The 17,755-nt window shown below is 36.6% G+C and overlaps 1 protein-coding gene across 1 annotated transcript; it reads left to right on the top strand.

Moving 5' to 3' along the window:
* The first annotated feature begins 7,295 nt into the window (after positions 1–7,295).
* On the top strand, positions 7,296–17,715 carry LOC122601559 (sodium/calcium exchanger NCL-like). The gene is made up of 8 exons (XM_043774312.1): positions 7,296–7,692; positions 14,815–14,973; positions 15,378–15,577; positions 15,694–15,948; positions 16,039–16,184; positions 16,520–16,757; positions 16,861–17,133; positions 17,467–17,715. The coding sequence occupies exons 1-8, from the start codon at positions 7,296–7,298 to the stop codon at positions 17,713–17,715; spliced, it is 1,917 nt and encodes a 638-aa protein (XP_043630247.1).
* Positions 17,716–17,755: the final 40 nt, after the last annotated feature.

Here is a 17,755-nt window from a genome sequence, read left to right as displayed (position 1 = left end):
CCAACTTGTTCAAAGTTGACCCGGATCAATTGGTGAGAAGATGTGTTCCGGAAGAAGAAATTCAGGAGGTGTTGACGCATGCACATTCATTTGCATGTGGAGGTCATTTCAGCGGCCAAAAGACAGGTTATAAGGTTTTAATGTGTGGTTTGTTTTGGCCTAGTATTTTTAAAGATGCCGCTGAATTTGTCAAAAAGTGTGTTAGGTGTCAACAACTAGGTAGTATTACTAGGAGGAATGAAATGCCCATGCAACCCATTTTAGTTGTTAATATTTTTGATGTATGGGGCATTGATTTCATGGGTCCCTTCCCTAATTCCTTTGGTAATTACTACATTTTAGTGGCCGTAGACTATGTTTCCAAATGGGTAGAAGCCATAGCCACTAAAACCAATGATCATACCGTTGTTTGTAAGTATGTGCAAAGCAATATCTTTTCAAGATTTGGAATCCCTCGTGTCATCATAAGTGATAGGGGATCTCATTTTAAAAATTTTCAGTTTGGCAAACTTCTCAAACGGTATGGAGTAAACCACCGGATTGCCACCCCATATCACCCACAAACAAGTGGGCAAGTTGAAGTGTCTAATAGGCAGATTAAAGAGATTTTGCAAAAGACGGTAAGACCCGATAGAAAAGATTGGTCAACAAAATTGAATGATGCTTTATGGGCTTACCGTACCGCTTTTAAAACACCTATTGGCACTACTCCTTACCGGTTGGTTTCTGGGAAGGGTTGTCATCTTCCAATAGAATTGGCACATAGAGCTTTGTGGGCCGTTAAGGCCGTTAACATGGATTTTGAAAGTGCAGGTAAGGAAAGAAAGTTGCAACTATGTGAATTGGAAGAATTAAGGAATGAAGCATATGAATGCGCATCCACTTACAAAGACAAGATGAAAGCGGTTCATGATGCTAAGTTGAAGAAGAAGGTGTTCGAAGTTGGCAAAAAGGTGTGGCTTTACAATTCAAGACTCAAATTCTTTCTAGGAAAGCTCAAGAGCAAATGGATGGGTCCATATGTTATTACAAGAGTTGGAAAGTTTGGTGAAATTGAAATTGAGGACCCGAAAGATGGAGTAAAGCAAATGGTCAACGGACACCGTTTGAAACCTTATTTGGACGCAAGTGACATAAATGGCTCTACAAAGGAAATGGTGAACTTCATCTCAAGTCCACCATCTTATGATCTTGCATGAATCAAATTGAGGTAATGTCGGGCCGAGGACAATAAACTTAGCGCTAAACGGGAGGCAACCCGTTGTTTGTTTTCTATCTTCTTTTGCGGTATGTTTTCGCTTTCGTATATTTTTGTTTTAGTTGTTGTAGTGTTTTGTTGCATAGTCACACAGGTTTACATTTATTTCTCAGCACATATGCTTGAGAAATAAGTTGGGGAAGGATGGTTTGGGTGAGAGTGAACGTTTTTGCAATTTGTCAAGTCGAGTAACTCATTTCTAACTTTTAGTGTACATTTGGGTCAATGTACCACTAAGTTGGGGAAGGGAGTTCAATTATATAGAAGATTGCAATTTACTTTGAAAACATATTTTGTGGTTGTAATTAAAAAAAAAAAAAAACTACTGAAGTGGCATAGCTTACGGTGGACCCGGAGTAGCTTACGCTTGACTGGAAATGCTAAAAAGGCCTTACGCCAATTCTACCTGACCCACGCCACGTTAATTTCACAAAACGCCAAATATTCACTTTCTAGGCCAGCATAAGCTATGCTCCATTTAGAGTAAATTACGGTGGTTTTATTTTGCAAGTGGCGTAGGCCACGCTTTGTCTGGCGTAAATTACGGTCCAACAGAAACCTCAATTGGGCTTTACGGCCCATATTCCTGGGTCACGGCAAATTGCAAGAACAAGATGCCAAAAGTGGTTTTTCTAGTGCACCGTAAGTTACGCCAATGTCAACGTCGGTTACGGTGGGGCCGGGATCAACGAAAAACTTTGTTTTTCTTTTATTTTATTTTAATAAAATTCAAAAACCCTTTTAACTGCAGCCAATAACCGATCGATTATTATTATTTTTTATATCAATTCTTCTATTTCTCTCTCTCTGATGTTCTTTTCTCCTTCCCATTTGAATTCTCCATAAACCCCTAACAATTCAATCATCCACATCTTCTTTAATTCTCCATCAATTTCAACAATTCTTGTGGCTAAATTGAATAACTTTTCAAGGGCTACAAAACCCCCCATAATTGTTTTTCTAATTTTGGCCTATTTTTCGAGATTGATTTTTGTTGATAGGATGAAGAAGAAAGTAGGAAATTTGACGAAAAGCTTGGCTAAATCAACTGAACCTTCTTCAAGTCAACAAAAGAAAAAGAGAAAAATGGTTATTCAAGATGATGAAGAAGACAACTCACCTCCGAGAAGTGAGGAGATGGAGGTGGATGTGGAAGTTGACAAACCCGATTGAAGACAAGGTATTTCATTACATACTTTACCCGTTAAATGGCATTTGATATTGTTTAAGGAAAAGATGGTTGCGGCCAATAATGTTGTGAGCCAATTATTGGGGGAAAGAAAAATTGTCTTAGAGGATTTTAAAGGGTTTGGGATGGTTGAAGCTTTTGAAGAGATGGGTTGGAAACAAGCATTACTTTGGAATAATCATGATGATTCGGAAGTGTATTTAGATGGTATTATTGAGTGGATGGGTACTTTAGTGATGACTCCAGGTAATCACCCTCCAAAGACCACTAAGCTAGTTGGCACCGTGAATAAAAAGAAGGTAACAATGTCTTTTGCTACTTTAGATAGAATCGCTAAGTTTGACATGGGTGCCAAATCGGGGAGGGATTTTGACTACTTGACTGATAAAAAATTAATGGGGGTGGAAAAGTTTGATAATTGGCTTGAGATGGTGGCTGAAATTTTTGTTGTTCCTCGAGACGCTTTAAGTAAAAATTTCAAGTTAGAGCGTAATTTGTTGAAGCCATTGCCCCGTTTGATCATGTCCATTCTTAGTTGGAATGTGTGTCCTCGGATTAGTGATAAGGGTATGGTTCGATTTCAAGATGTTGTGGTGTTGTATGCTTTGATGACAGGAAACCTAGCCTTATCATTTAGGCAGCTTATCATGTCTAACATTTGGGATGCACGAAACAAGAAGAATAAGCTAATCATTCCCCATCCTAGACTTATCTCTCGCCTTCTTCACATCCACAAAGTAATTCCAGAAGATATTCATTTGGATGACTTGCCTCACACCTCACATTCTATGAAACAGTTGTTGAAGGGAACTGAGTGGGAGTTTAAGGATCATTCTCAATTCAAACTCCTTAGGGATTTGAAAACTCATGGTTACTTAATAGCACCTAAGAATGGGGTTACTCGGGAGGAGGCGATAGCACTGATGGAACCAATGGGTGCTAATGAGATAGGTGAGTCCAGTAATGCTAGAGAGGGTTTGGAAGAAAGAAGAGACGATGGTCCATTAGATGTTGGAAGTGGAATTTTTAGGCCGAGTGTTGAGTATGAGCGGCCTAGTGGGTATAATCAGTGGACTTCGTATGAGAAGTGCATGTGGGATTTGACTGTTAGAGAGAGTAAGCAGCGGAGAAGATATGAGCTAGCCATGGCATATGCTCATGAGCATACTTTGAGGAGGCATTTTGAGTACACCGAGCGAGTCCGCCATTTTGAGGCATTTTAATTCAATATATTATTATTATTATTATTATTATTATTATTATTATTATTATTATTATTATTATTATTATTATACAAATTAGGAATACATTTTCATACACTGTAAAAAGGTAAACTTTTGGTCAACCGTGTACAAATTTGAAAAGTATGTTGGTCATACAGCTTAGTTTTCTGGTTTGATGGGCAACCATGCACAAGAAAGAAAGTACGATGGTCATCCATTGACTTAACCCTTTAAAAAATCCAGCCTATAACTTTATGTATTATCATATTTAAATTGCACTTCGAGTCTCTTGAATTGTATGTTGTATCACTCTAGTCCGTGAACCTTTGAACCAGCACACTATTTAACCTTGTCTACTACTCGAGCCTTTTTCTTTACCAATCATGAACTAAGAGGGTGTTTGGGGTTGAGTTTTGAAATGGATTTTCAGATTATTGCATTTGATAATCGTAGATAATCAGTTTTTAGTATTTGGGAATTGCGTTTAAAAGGTCAGAAAATTAAACACAGAGTTTCATAAGCAAGTCCACCTTACTGCAAGAAAACGGAGATATCTAAAACCACTTTCGCATCTTTATTTTTACACCAATACTGCAAAGTCTCTCTATGCTTTTCATCTGATTTCTTTATTCAACACCACATATGTGATTTGTTTTTTGTTATGATTTCTTTATGAAACAATATATTGTATTTATTATATCACCCAAGTATTCTAGTAAACTACCGATCAACATTAGTTTTTAGTAGTTTTTTTTTTTTTTTATGTCGGTGTTTCACTTTAACAACATGTTTTATCGATCGGCATCATGCATGCTTCTTGTTCTTACAGCTTCACCAGAGGAGCTTATAGAATAGTGGGAGTTTGAGACTCATTAATGTCCTCTTTTGTGTTTACCTTTTAAAGTATATAAATTTGTCAAACACTCAAAGAATTGATTATCTAATTATTGTGATATCAAACAACATAATCAAATTCAAACACTATTTTTCAGCTTCACATGCATTTTGTTACAACTGATTATCTGATTCTAATATTCAAAACGCATAATCTATTTTTATAACGTAATCCCAAACACCCCCTAAAGTAATAGAACAACAATTATTCAAGAATGAGATTAGATACTTTCATCATTTAAGAAATAGTATATTGATTTCATGCATGAAACTGATCAGATGCACCAAGGCCAGGAAAAAGGGAAGGATGAGGATTTCGTTAATAATATTTTTACTTGTCGGTACTGGCATGATATTTGCCTTGGCTGAGCCTTTGGTGGAGAGTGTTAGAGAATTATCAGAATCTATAGGGATGGAGCCTTTCATTTTGAATTTCATCTTAGTTCCTTTGGCTACAAACTTTAGAACAGTTTTAGTAGCAGCCACCAGAGTTGCTGCAAGGAAGAATCATACAATAATATCTGTAACTTTCTCGGAGGTTTGTCCCTCCATCAATTAATTATGGTTTCATTTTTACTAGAGATTGCAATATGGGCGGGTCATTCTTGTTAGGTTGAAACTGGTCTGGTAAAAATAGGTGATTTTAGCCGTTCAAATTTTTTAAAAAAAAGTGATTTTAATACAAGCCAAATTAACATGATACTATTTTTAATAAATAGGATTACACAAACTATCTTTGATCTTTAAACCCATATAAAGCATATGACATTTTGTTTAAAAAACTTTTAAGCCTTTGAAAAATCATAAATACCTTACAATTTTTAGAATGGATACACCAAATACACCTAGAAATACTTGAACTGCCCTTTTATTCATTCCTACCCCAACTAGCCCCCTCCCCAAAAAAACAAAAAAAACACCCTCCCGACTCTTTTTTCTCTCGCGCGCCGATGGAACGTGCGGATATCCATCTAGAAGGATTTTAAATAAAATTCAACAAATCAATTTAGAATGTGTATCAATTATTAAAGGTACACTTTGAGGGTCTATTTACCCATTTTAAACTATTTCTTGAGTTTTACTATATTTTATACATTTGTCAATTCACATACTCAATTTGGTTAAAATTTAATGCAGATATACCACAAAGTTTTCCTGAACAACATCGTGGGATTTCTTGTTATTGTCGCGGTCATATTCTTTCGTGGCCTGACATGGCATTTCTCAGCCGAGCTTTTAGCTGTGATCCTGGTTTGCATCATAATGGGGCTTCTTGGAAGTTTCAGAACCAAGTTCCCAAACTGGACATTGCTCATTGTTGTCCCTCTCTATCCGCTATCTCGATCTATGGGTGATGTACCTTGTCAACGATGCCTTTCGATCAGTCTACATGAAACTAGCTATAATGCATTGTATTAATTATGTGTACTACTCCACTTTACTTATGGCTGGCCAAATTTCATTCATGATATTTGAGTTGTTAGTACAAGTTATATTTTCCATCTAAATTCCTAGCTAGTACCAATTACTCTTCTGAAAAAGATCATTTCATCTCTGTATTGTTTGATAAACCATTTGAATGTATTACCTCATGTTATGTATGCTGCTGACATTTGTTTGATAAACAATATGTCCTTTCAAATTTTATCACAGGGCCAATCTGGGGTACGTACGTGGGTCAAGTCGTCGACCCACAAAATTAAGGGGGCATCAAATTCATCAATTCATGCTAAGTTAAGCTAGGAATTTCAAGACATGGAATTAAAGTTTGTATTCCTTTCAATGTTTTTTGTTTCATGCATGTTATGTTATTATTTGGAAAAAAAAAAAAAAATACTTAGCAGAGTTGCAGCCTTGCAAGTGAAATTAATGGTAGTAACTTAATTACGAGGACGATCCGTACGTTATCTTTTAGTTTCCATGCATCCCTTTGTTTATATGTAAACCCCGATACTTATACGTACGGTATTACTTACAATTTAAGCTTAATCCCATAACTTTACCAACTACATATATTCCAATCTTAATTAATAAATTTGAATTGCTTAATGCTTTATTGCAATTTTAACTTAATATCCGTTTATTATCAAGCTAGCTAATTAAATCTTTTTAGATTTAATTTATTATGAATTGTTTAAAAGTTTATGTTATATATACTATTTTTTATTTTTATGTTAAATCTACCCGATGAGATAGGTATATATGGAGATGTAATCTAATTTTCCGACGTGGATGCATGGAGACGGAGATGGGGATGAGGATTGAGATCCTCGATGATACCCACCCATTGTCATCCGACTTCAGATAAAGACATGATGTTTATATCTTCTTTCTCCGTATCCCGTTTTGATGGGAATGGGTATAGTTGTTATGCACGTTTCCAAATGCAATATATATATATTCCTGAAATGATGACGATACAACGTATTGGGAGACTAGCATTATTATTGTTGAAGTACTTTTATAACGCGCTAAGATGGCTTTACCATAATCTTTAGAATTTAGAAAGACTAGTGACTAATATTTAGAGTTTTTAGAAAGACTTAAGACGCATAAGGATGGCTTTTAATTTATAAATATGTTTAATTGGTGTGAATAGGCCACAACAATAATTACCACACGTTGACTTTGGTCATCGCCTAGTTACATGAATTCCCATATGGATCTATATATATTGCAAAACTCTCCATAGAGAATTCACTCAATAACCCAGTTAATTACAATTTTCAAAATGAGTAAATTTGCATCCTACTTTGTTTTCATTCTTTTGCTATTATCTGGTAATGTAGCCAGTCGTCATTTGCAATATTACCATGAAGATGCTAAGTTGGCGGTGTCTGATGGTGTTAGTGATGGCGGTGCTTCAACTCGAGTGGAAGAATCATTTCTACGTCTCAAAGGCATGGATTCATACGAGGAGCAGTGTGATCATATGTACGGTTTCTTGCCATGTTCAAGCAATCTTCTTGGTCATATCTGCCTTCTTATGATATATGAGTTCCTATTATATCATGCTGAATCCTGGGCTGGTGGTGATGGGCGAATTTTCCGTGTTTTTGGCAAGAACCCTTGGGTTTCATATTTTTCTCAACTTCTTGATGCCCTTCTAGATTCTATAATTCTTCTTGGTAATTAAGTGTTGGAAATTTTATGTAATAACATAGAATATCCAAGTTAATAGATATGTTAAAAGGAGTTCAAAGAATAATTAACTAATGTAAGTGTGTCCCACATTGGTAGAAGAATAAACATTAAGTATGTTTATAAGGAGGAGTATTGGAGGAATTATAATTCCTTATAAGGGGTTACACCCCAAGTGAGCTAGGAGGGTGCGAAGCACCCGACGCGCCCGCGCCCGCGCCCGTGCCCGGGACCGGGGGCGATGAGGCGTAATGTGGCGTTTTAGTGGCGCACTTTGCACTTAGCCGTCTTTATTTTTGGCTAGTTCAGTATGGCTCGGTTATGGCTTACATGGCTTGATTATGGCTCAGTGGGTAGTTGTATATGGCTCAGTGGGTGGTCTAATTCCAGGCCTTGCACCTGGCAGGACACTTGACATAGCCTTAAGTGTAACACATGTTGTTTAATCATGCAAACCAACATGTGTCCCACTAAAACATCCACTAACCAGTTTATATGTATATAAACTATACTTAGTGGTATTTTGGTAGTTCAGCTACAATAAAAAACACTCTCTCAAACTGGATCATCAACCAGATTTTTTTTCTTTTTCTTCTTTTCGTTTTGTTCTTGAAGGTATAATTCCGGGTTGTGGTTAACTCCGGCAGTACAATCTGCTTTGGCTGTTGTACCCTGAGAAACTGTTGGGTTCACTTGGGTGGCCCGAAATCAGTTTTAAGGGACCTTGGTTTAACCATATCCTCAGCCCGATTTGCCTTTCTTTTTATTCTGTTATGTTCTTTATTTGTATTCTTGTATTGTTTAGTACTACTTGATTTACTTGTAATTTACTTACTGTAATTCGAATGTATCTTCTATAAAGTTGTTATTTTCTTGAATGGTGTCCTACAATCTTAAAACTGATTTCCTTTCTTCACCATTCTGTTAATTCGAATTACAGAAATATGTTTTCCAAAACTTTATTATGTACTTTTCTGTAAAGTTATTCATTTAAATTAGTCTTTACTTTCTGCAAGTTTTTAGTAAAACTTTGATTGTTCTATTTCAGAAATGGCTACTGAAATGAACTCCTCTACTAATGGAACTACTTCTTCTACCACCACCAACACTGTTGGTGCAAATGTTTCACAATCTGTAGGACTTACTGTCTCTACAAGCATGGGACCTTTAGTAGGTACCCAAGCTGCCCAAACTATGGCCAACCATTATGAAAAACCAGAAAAGTTTTCTGGAAACAACTTCAAGATGTGGCAACAAAAGATGTTGTTCTATTTGACCACTTTGAATCTTGCGAGATTCCTAACTGAAACAGCACCTCAAATTCCTGAAGGTTCTACTGATGCTCAATCAGTAAGTGTTGTTGATGCTTGGAAGCATTCTGAATATCTATGCCGAAACTATGTGTTAAATGGTCTAGTTGATTCACTGTATAATGTATTTTGCAAAATAACAACTGCAAAAGATTTATGGGAATCTTTGCAAAAGAAATACAAAACCGAAGATGCCGGAACTAAAAAGTTCATTATTGCAAGGTTTTTAGAGTTTAAAATGGTTGACTCTAAAACTGTTATGGCACAGGTTGAAGAATTGCAAATCATAATCAGTGAAATCTTATCAGAAGGAATGGTTCTTGGTGAAACATTTCAAGTTGCTTCCATGATTGAAAAGTTGCCCCCAAGTTGGTTGGATTTTAAAAATTACCTTAAGCATAAGCGAAAGCAAATGACCGTTGAAGAGCTTGTTGTTCGTCTTCGAATTGAGGAAGACAATAGAGGTGCTCAAAATGGTGGTCATATTGAAGGTCTTGCTAAGGCCAACTTTGTTGAACATGGACAAAGTTCCAAAGGAAAAGGTAATTTCAAGGGTAAAGGGAAAGGTCCTATTAAGAAGAACAAAGGAAAAAGGATGGATTTGAGTCCAAAGAATGGTGGTGTGAAGAAGAAGGTTAGTTTGTTCAAAGGGAAGTGTTACAATTGTGGTGAATCTGGTCACCGAGCTAATCAATGCAAGAATCCAAGGAAGGAAAGGGCAAATATGATCGAAGATAACATGGCTCTTGTTGCTATGATTTCTGACCTCACGGCTAAGTTGGAAGAGGTCAATCTTACCACCGATGGAATCAAAGGATGGTGGGTTGATACGGGTGCAACCCGTCATGTGTGTCCGGATAAGACTATGTTCCATAACTTGAAAGAAATATCCGGTGAAGAAAAGCTGTATATGGGAAATGCCGCCACCGCCGATATCAAGGGTGAAGGAGATGTGATCCTCAAGTGGACTTCGGGGAGAGAGCTCAAGTTAACCAATGTGTTGTATGTTCCCGAATTGCGCAAGAGTCTTGTGTCGGGTTGGTTGCTTAACAAGAATGGGTTTCGTTTAGTGTTTGAAAGTGATAAGTTTGTGTTAACTAAACGTGGTTTGTATGTTGGTCAAGGTTATGCCCTTAATGGGATGTTTAAGCTCAATGTTGTACCTATTAAGCAAGTGAATGAAAATGCTTCTACTTCCGCTTATTTGATTGAGTCTTCTAATATTTGGCATAATCGTCTTGGACATGTGAATTTTAATTCAATGCGTCGTTTAATTAAGTTAAATTGTATACCATCTTTTAACATTGATTCTAATTCTAAATGTCCAACTTGTGTTGAAGCTAAACAAACCACGAAATCTTTCAAATCTATTGAACGAAACACCGAGCCACTTGATTTAATCCATACCGATGTATGTGATTTTAGATCGATTCCCACTCGAGGTGGTAACAAATATTTCATTACATTTATTGATGATTGTACAAGATATTGCTATGTATACTTACTAAAGAGCAAGAATGAAGCAATAGATAAGTTTATCTTGTACAAAAATGAAGTTGAGAATCAACTCAACAAAAAGATTAAAAGATTAAGGAGTGATAGAGAAGGTGAATATGTTTCTCCATTTGCTGAAATTTGTGCTCAAAATGGTATTATCCATGAGCAAACAGCTCCTTATACCCCACAACAAAATGGCATTGCTGAAAGGAAAAATCGAACTCTTAAAGAGATGATGAATGCCATGTTAATAAGCTCGGGCTTAGGACAAGATATGTGGGGAGATGCAGTTTTATCGGCAAACTATCTTTTGAACAAGATACCTTTCAAGAAAAAGGATGTTACACCTTATGAGTTATGGTTTAATAGAAAACCATCCTATAAGTTCTTGAAAGTGTGGGGGTGTTTAGCAAAGGTGGTGGTTCCACCACCTAAAGTTCAAAAGATAGGACCAAAAACTGTTGATTGTGTATTCATAGGATATGCTAAGCATGGTAGCGATTGTGAATCTTCAAATCTTGCTGAACATAGTAGTGCATATCGGTTTCTAGTACATGAGTCTAAGAACCCGGAAATACACAAAAACAGTATACTTGAGTCAAGAAATGCTTCGTTTTTTGAAAATGTGTTTCCTCGTTTGGATCGAGGAAAATCTTCTACATCAACTACGGTTGATAAGATTGTTCCAGATGATCATCAAGAACAATCAGAGGAAGAAGAAGTAGAACCGCGAAGAAGCAAAAGGCAAAAGATTGAAAAATCTTTCGGGCCTGATTTTGTTTCTTATATGGTTATGAGTGAACCTCAAACATATCATGAAGCGGTTACTTCACAAGAAGCGCCTCAATGGAAAGAAGCCATTAAGAGTGAAATTGATTCTATTTTGCGGAATCATACTTGGGAATTAGTTCATCTTCCACCTGGTTGTAAACCACTTGAACATCGTTGGATATTCAAGAAAAAGATGAAATCTGATGGCTACCAAATAAAAGGCCCGCTAGGTGATCGAAATCGCTCAGGTCAGCGAGGACTCACGCATTGATAAGTACAAGGCAAGACTTGTGGTCAAAGGATATAGACAAAAGAAAGATCTTGATTACTTTGACACATATGCGCCTGTAACTCGAGTAACTTCGATCAGATTGGTGCTTGCGATTGCAGCATTGAGAAATTTGGAAATACATCAAATGGATGTAAAAACCGCATTTCTCAATGGAGAGCTTGATGAAGAAATATATATGGAACAACCTGAGGGTTTTTCCGCTCCTGGCCAGGAGGACAAAGTTTGTAAACTTGTCAAGTCATTGTACGCTTTGAAACAAGCTCCAAAGCAATGGCACCAAAAGTTTGATCAAGTCATGCTCGATAATGGTTTCAGGATTAATGAGTGTGATAAATGTGTTTATGTCAAAGACATATCTAAGGGATATGTTATACTTTGTCTATATGTCGATGACATACTCATTGTGGGTAGTGATGATAGTATGATCAAATCTACCAAAGACATGTTGAAGGCGAGATTTGACATGAAGGATATGGGTTTAGCAGATATCATTCTTGGAATGAAAATTACTCGAACCCAAGATGGTCTAGTGTTAAGTCAATCTCACTATGTGGACAAGATCCTTGAGAAATTCAGTCCCGAGGACTCAAGAGTCGCTCGATCTCCAATAGATACCACGCAACATCTATCGAAAAATAGAGGTGAAGGTGTTGCTCAATTGGAATACTCAAGGGTAATTGGCAGCTTAATGTATCTCATGACAAGTACTAGGCCTGACTTAGCCTATGCTGTTAGTAGGCTAAGTAGATATACTAGTAATCCTAGTTTGGAACATTGGAAAGCTATGACTAGGTTACTAAGATATTTGAGATATACAAAGAATTATGGGCTGCATTTTGGTCGAGATCCAGCTGTATTGGAAGGATATAGTGATGCTAATTGGATATCGGATATAAAGGATTCCAAATCCACAAGTGGATATGTATTTACTCTTGGAGGAGCAGCTATAACTTGGAAATCGTCCAAGCAAACGCTAATTGCTAGATCCACGATGGAATCTGAATTTATAGCATTGGATAAAGCTGGAGAAGAAGCAGAATGGCTACGACATTTCTTGGAGTATGTTCCAAGATGGCCAAAGCCATTAACGGCTATTTGTATACATTGTGATTGTCAATCGGCTATTGGTAGAGCTCAAAATACAATGTATAATGGCAAGTCAAGACATATTCGTCGTAGGCATAATAGTATACGACAACTGCTCACAACAGGGGTTATCACTGTTGACTATGTTAGGTCAAAGGATAACATTGCGGATCCGCTAACTAAAGGTTTAAGTAGTGAGGCAGTTTATAAGTCATCAAGAGGAATGGGACTAAAGCCCATTGAGTAAATTTGTACGAAGGAAAACCTAACCTAGATGTAAATGGAGATCCCATGATCTAGGTTCAATAGGACAACCTAATTGTACGAATAGAGGAAGTCATTGTGGGGAGTACCCCAAACATCAAAGGGAGTTTACAGTCACTGTGGGGGGAGAACCCACCACAATAAAGTGAGTTGCAAATTTTTCCTAGTCCATTCCTATATCAAATCAATGATATCATAGAGGTTAAGCTTATAGCTTTTAATGATTGTGAGCAATCACCTATGTTAGAGAGAAGTGTGGTCGCTTCGAATGGAATTGTGGGGGCGCAATTCCTAGAGCTCTCGCAGAACCAGGATAGTGTTCCATGACCATAACGGACACGAAAGTGAGGGTTAACCAGACTAGGGAAAGTATTGTGTGATGTGCAATAACGTCTACGTAAAAAGGAGTTAGTTCAAAGACATCAAGTTCTACTAACTGCTAGGAGACTAAGTGCACTCACAAAGGAAAGTTCAAAGGGTAACACCTACTTATCCTGCAATACTTGACTGTCGGAATTTATCTTTAATAACCATATCTATTAATGTGGGGGATTGTTGGAAATTTTATGTAATAACATAGAATATCCAAGTTAATAGATATGTTAAAAGGAGTTGAAAGAATAATTAACTAATGTAAGTGTGTCCCACATTGGTAGAAGAATAAACATTAAGTATGTTTATAAGGAGGAGTGTTGGAGGAATTATAATTCCTTATAAGGGGCTACACCCCAAGTGAGCTAGGAGGGTGCGAAGCACCCGACGCGCCCGCGCCCGTGCCCGAGCCCGAGACCGGGACCGGGGGCGTGGGCGATGAGGCGTAATGTGGCGTTTTAGTGGCGCACTTTGCACAGGCCTTGCACCTGGCAGGACACTTGACATAGCCTTAAGTGTAACACATGTTGTTTAATCATGCAAACCAACATGTGTCCCACTAAAACATCCACTAACCAATTTATATGTATATAAACTATACTTAGTGGTATTTTGGTAGTTCAGCTACAATAAAAAACACTCTCTCAAACTGGATCATCAACCAGATTTTCTTTCTTTTTCTTCTTTTCGTTTTGTTCTTGAAGGTATAATTCTGGGTTGTGGTTAACTCCGGCAGTACAATCTGTTTTGGCTGTTGTACCCTGGGAAACTGTCGGGTTCACTTGGGTGGCCCGAAATCAGTTTTAAGGGACCTTGGTTTAACCATATCCTCAGCCCGATTTGCCTTTCTTTTTATTCTGTTATGTTCTTTATTTGTATTCTTGTATTGTTTAGTACTACTTGATTTACTTGTAATTTACTTACTGTAATTCGAATGTATCTTCTATAAAATTGTTGTTTTCTTGAATGGTGTCCTACATTAAGTTCTCAATCTTTTTCATGTTCTTCATGTCAACAATTCAATATATATATACACATTAATTAGCCATTTATTCTTAAACTAAAAGCAATAAACTTTTCCGGATTGTCCACTCGTAGTTATAACTATTTTATATCCATTTAAGCAAGAGTTACTGTCACATAATTACAACTTAAGTTTTTGTATATATGTCATGTGATGACAATGTATAACTAATCAATTCTCCAAAGACCTAACCAAATTAAAGCAGGTTTATTTTTGTCACTGTTGTATAAACATTGACTTTCAAGCCAGTCAACTAATCATGTCGCAGCTGACTTACTGTTGACTTGTTCGTCGTGGCCGATTGAAGATATAAATTACTATCACAACTAGGCATTAAAATATTAAATATGCCATATGTAATAGTACGTAGTTGTATATTGTGGTAGAAATAATATAAAAAACAATGGTACCAATATCAGCTCCCTATCTAGCTTATATGGATATTTAAGTCATTCTGGTATTTTTTTTATGCTTAATTGGTTTATGACTTCAGTAACGGGACTGACAACTAGTGAAGAAAAAGCTCAAGAATATGCTGTAACGGGTGCCGGGATGCTAGCTGGATCGTCAATACTACTTCTGTCTATCCTGTGGGGGGCATGCTTCTTCTTTAGCCGGAAGGAATTCTATGTAGAACCCCAGGATAATAGTGAAGTGAGACACTCTAATGTAATAGCGACTGTTTGTAAAGTAACAAGTCAAGCAATACGACAAATAAAAGGTTTGAAATCTCTGTTTACTATATATATGAAGGGATTCGTGAATATAAGCATATCCGACACCTAAGCTTAAGTGTGGAACCTCTCACATACAATTTTTTTAATATTTCTTGATTAATGAATAAATATTTGGGCCCCATGAATTTTATGGATTTAAAAAACAATATGTGAGTGTTCCACACCTAAGCTTAGGTACCTAACAGCCTTATATTTACATCCTCCATATATGAATATATGATACATTGATGATACTTATCATTTCTATCTACTTGAGTATATATGCTTAAAATGCATGTACGGACACTAGTTGATATATATACATGTATATCCTTATGGTTTTTTGTAGGTTCGGGTGTTGTTACAGATGCAGAAACTAAATATCATGCCAGAGTTTTGTTCTATTCACTCGTACCATTTATAGTCATCCTATTGCCGAGTGTATTTGGTTTATCGTATTCTAGTCAAGAATACAGAATTGTCCTCCTTGTGTCTCTTCTTGTTTCAGTTTTATGCGTAATTACCTACTTCATTTATCAGGTAACGCATTGCTTATAATTTTCATTTACAAACAAGTTGCTACAAGTGTATCATTCCTTCGCACGTAGATGCATTGATTCACCTTAGTTTTTGGACATCCTTCTTTAAATTCGCAGATTTTTGATAAAGAGAAACGGATACAAAATAGGAGACGGGAGTACGCAGAAGCTGAACAAAAAGTTGAAATGAATATACCGTTTTATGAAGTAGAAGCACTTATGCTCGACAGGGACAGGGAGAAACATTTGATGATTAAAGAAAGAGAAAAGGAGACATCGTTGATAGGAACTCCGAAGAGACCTTCCAAGAAAAAAGGAACTCCCAAGAAATTCAATGATATATTTGATAAATCAGGGATGGAATACAATCAGGTAATTAGTGTCACATATAGTAAACTAGTATGTATTGGTACAAGTAGTCTTTGGTACTGAGTTATGTGATTCATACTCTCTTTTTTCCAGGTTTTAGAATTGTTGCATGAAAATAAGAAATATTTTTTGGATCAAATATCTCCCATGTTGATACTGGGTAGACGCGACGTAGCACTAGATGGAGTACTAATTGGAGCACAAGACGGAGTAAAAGATATAAAAGCGGACATATACAGGTCAGGCAAGGCTACATATATGTAACTATTAACAATTTAATTCCTCTTAATTCTTACTGGGTCAATTTTTGGGTTATTTTGATGTCAAACGGGTGAGCAGAAATCAAAAAAATAGTTATAACGTGCATCACTTTTTATAGTAACAATCAGTGACTTAGTTCAATCCAAATCTTTTTAGATCCTTTAACATCTAGCCAGTCTGCACTCTGCAGTTCAAAAAAATACAAAAAATAAGAAAATAAAAATCATCTAGCCGGTCTCTAAATGGGTATGCAAATATATATATTTTATCATCGATCCATAGGCCGGGTCTAACTTTTGTGTTACTCTTTTAGTCTCTTCCGAAAGATGGATACCGACAACGATGGATTTATTACACCAGATGAATTGAAAATTTTCTTCATGAAAGTCAACCATCAGGAGTTACTCATTGATGATGGTATAGCAGAGATCATGATGAGACATTTAGACACTGATAGAGATGGACACATCGATAAACTTGAATTCGTAAGCGGAGTTTTAAATCTACTTGAGTCACATAACTTAACAAATCAGTCACAGGGCTGTATCCAAGTAAGATCCATATATCATGCTAGATAACAGTGTCATATATAGTGATTCATTAATTATACCATAATATAGACGAGCTAAGTAAATGTATGTATATTCCGTGCAGGAAACTCAGATGGACAGTTCGGTTGAAGCAAATGCGAAGAAAAATGAAAGGATCGGGGCAGTTATATGGTTACTTGTTGGAATCGGCATGCTATGTGGTTTGGCTGAGCCTTTGGTGGAGAGTGTTAGAGAATTATCAGAAACTCTGAAGATAAGGCCTTTCTATTTATGGTTCATCTTAGTTCCTTGGGCTACAAACATTATAACGGTAATTGCAGCCATTAGAGCTGCAGGGCAGAAGAGACATAAAACAATATCTGTAACTTTTTCCGAGGTTTGTCCCTCCCTCGATTATGGTGTTTCATTTTCACTAAAGATTGCAATATGGGTGGGTTAGTCTTCTTGGGTATACTGGTTAAAATGTGAAACTGGTTTGGTAAAATAAAGTGATTAGACTACATGTCAAAGTAAACATTCTTTTATAAATCCAACTTTTTTAACAAGTCAATTTAAAATGTTTGTCTATTTACCCATTTTAAACTATTTCTGACATTTTATTTTATTTTATCAATTTTCTTGTTAGAGATATATTATTAACCTCAACTAATCTCTCTACTTTTACAATCGGTCTTGGACTATTAATATACTTGATTTGGTTAAAATGCAGATATACCACAAAGTTTTCATGAACAACGTCGTGGGATTTTTTGTTATCGTCGCGGTCATATACTTCCGTGGCCTGACATGGCATTTCTCGGCCGAGCTTCTAATTGTGATCATGGTTTGCATCATAATGGGGTTTCTTGCAAGTTTCAAAACCAAATTCCCAAACTGGACATTGCTCATTGTTGTCCCTCTCTATCCTCTATCTCTGTTGCTGGTTTACCTTGTCAACGATGCTTTTCAGTTTCCATGAAACTATAATGAATCGTCTCAGAATGGTGGTTATGTAGGCC

This window comes from Erigeron canadensis, chromosome 5 (genome assembly GCF_010389155.1).
Source record: "Erigeron canadensis isolate Cc75 chromosome 5, C_canadensis_v1, whole genome shotgun sequence".
NCBI lineage: Eukaryota > Viridiplantae > Streptophyta > Magnoliopsida > Asterales > Asteraceae > Erigeron > Erigeron canadensis.
This window is presented reverse-complemented; position numbering and strand designations above follow the sequence as displayed.

Bases quoted from the DNA above. Each gene is read 5' to 3' on its own strand.
- LOC122601559 (XM_043774312.1), top strand. From the start codon at position 7,296: ATGAGTAAATTTGCATCCTACTTTGTTTTCATTCTTTTGCTATTATCT. The intron at 7,693-14,814 runs GTAATTAAGTGT...TTATGACTTCAG, and splicing joins AGATTCTATAATTCTTCTTG to TAACGGGACTGACAACTAGT. The intron at 17,134-17,466 runs GTTTGTCCCTCC...GTTAAAATGCAG, and splicing joins TATCTGTAACTTTTTCCGAG to ATATACCACAAAGTTTTCAT.